Source organism: Vigna radiata, unplaced genomic scaffold (genome assembly GCF_000741045.1).
Source record: "Vigna radiata var. radiata cultivar VC1973A unplaced genomic scaffold, Vradiata_ver6 scaffold_505, whole genome shotgun sequence".
Classification (NCBI taxonomy): Eukaryota; Viridiplantae; Streptophyta; class Magnoliopsida; order Fabales; family Fabaceae; genus Vigna; species Vigna radiata.
Genome location: NW_014541969.1, coordinates 78,020 through 79,535, shown reverse-complemented (window position 1 = coordinate 79,535; position 1,516 = coordinate 78,020). Strand labels below are relative to the sequence as shown.

At 32.7% G+C, this 1,516-nt stretch overlaps 1 protein-coding gene across 1 annotated transcript in view; it reads right to left on the bottom strand.

Annotated features, from left to right (window-relative positions):
- Positions 1–241: 241 nt before the first annotated feature.
- The window catches only part of LOC106778651, a 5,635-nt gene continuing 4,360 nt past the window's right edge, over positions 242–1,516 (bottom strand). The window contains exons 7-8 of the mRNA XM_022776269.1: positions 917–1,095; positions 242–360 (exon numbers count right to left, since the gene is read on the bottom strand). Coding sequence (XP_022631990.1) covers positions 242–360; positions 917–1,095 — 298 coding nt within the window. The remainder of the gene's footprint in view (positions 361–916; positions 1,096–1,516) is intronic.

The window sequence follows — 1,516 nt, the reverse complement described above, 5'->3', positions numbered from 1 at the left end:
GCTATCTTCACATTAGTACCTGCGTTAACAAAAATTTGATATCAATGCTAAATTGAGTTAATATTATGCAAAGAAATGATACAAGAATATACCAGAGAAGTTCAAGCAACACACTATTTCGCAGCAGGAGAAGGAAAAGTTACAGCAGTCTCCCATTTCAGAGGTCTTTGCAGTGGGCACAGCTGGTATAGAATATGTATCAACAAGATTACCATAATCTGACAAAGTTTCAAGCCACAAGTCATACCTGAACAGCATCCACATAAAATCTTCTTGNTGTGTCGAAATCTGAGGTTTTCATNGTTGCTTCAGCCCAAGTTGCACCATGCGGAACTTCGATGTATCTTCTTTCTATATGGCCTAGTAAAGCAAGAAACAAAAATGTAAATAACTGAAAGTTTTAAACTCCTTGAGTATATGCACTTCATTTTTTGGTCTATGATTAGTATATGGATTAGGCCATTATGTATGACCCTTCTGCTACACTAGCGCTCACCCAAACANGAATAAGATCTATATAAAAGTAGTCTAACTAAATAAGTAGGAGCATCTCCTTCCTAAGTCTCGCCCACTGGTGGCTATGCATTATGTTAAACTCTAGGGAAGAGAGAAACATTCAACTAAATCTGTGTTTATGACATAACATGGGTGCTTTATTTACATTGAGAAAAAGGAATCAATACAATAAATAGTGGAAATTTAATATCCTCTAATAACAAAAGCATGATAAGAGACTAAATAAAAATGTTCGTGATAATACATATATAATCTAGATATTCCTTATTAAGTAGGATCAACTCCTTATTTTATTTTTACAATTATAACACATTACTTGCATGTAGATCCCAGATTTAAAAACTTAGTAGGACACCAACGAAAAGAAGCATGAAGATAAATTTGATCAACTAATGCCCACCTGGCTGGAATAACATCTTTGAAAAAGAAATTTGTTGAGGCATGTTAGTTACAGCCTTAGGCTTTGTTATGGTGATTGGAATTCTGAAAAGAGGACCTCGCCATGGAGCTTTGCAATCAATACCATAGACCTCAAAATAATGAAGACCATCAGAAAGATTGGAAGGATCGACCACTACACTGAAAACGGGAGAAAACAAATTTTCATTAAGAAAATGTAACTACAAATTAACATTATTTAACAAAAACTAAGTCAAATAACCATTAAAAAAAGGATATCTGTCCTAATTCTATTCTAATTCAACATAGTGAATTTTCCTTCAGGATGAAGTTGTAACCATGATATTGTCTTTTTGAAATTATTGTAAACTACTTTTAACAGACTGCTAATTCTATAGTTTCAATTGAATTTCTATTGTTTGGTTAGACTTTAGNCCTTTCTAATTAAAAAATAATNATTATTTTCCACTAAAACACTCATGCATTGCTTGTCCTGTGCCAATTATACTAGGTAGAAACTAGTAACTTCTACTTCGCACAAATTGTGGATATATTTTAACAGGCAAAAGTTACTTTATCTTTCTACTCAAACAATTTTAAT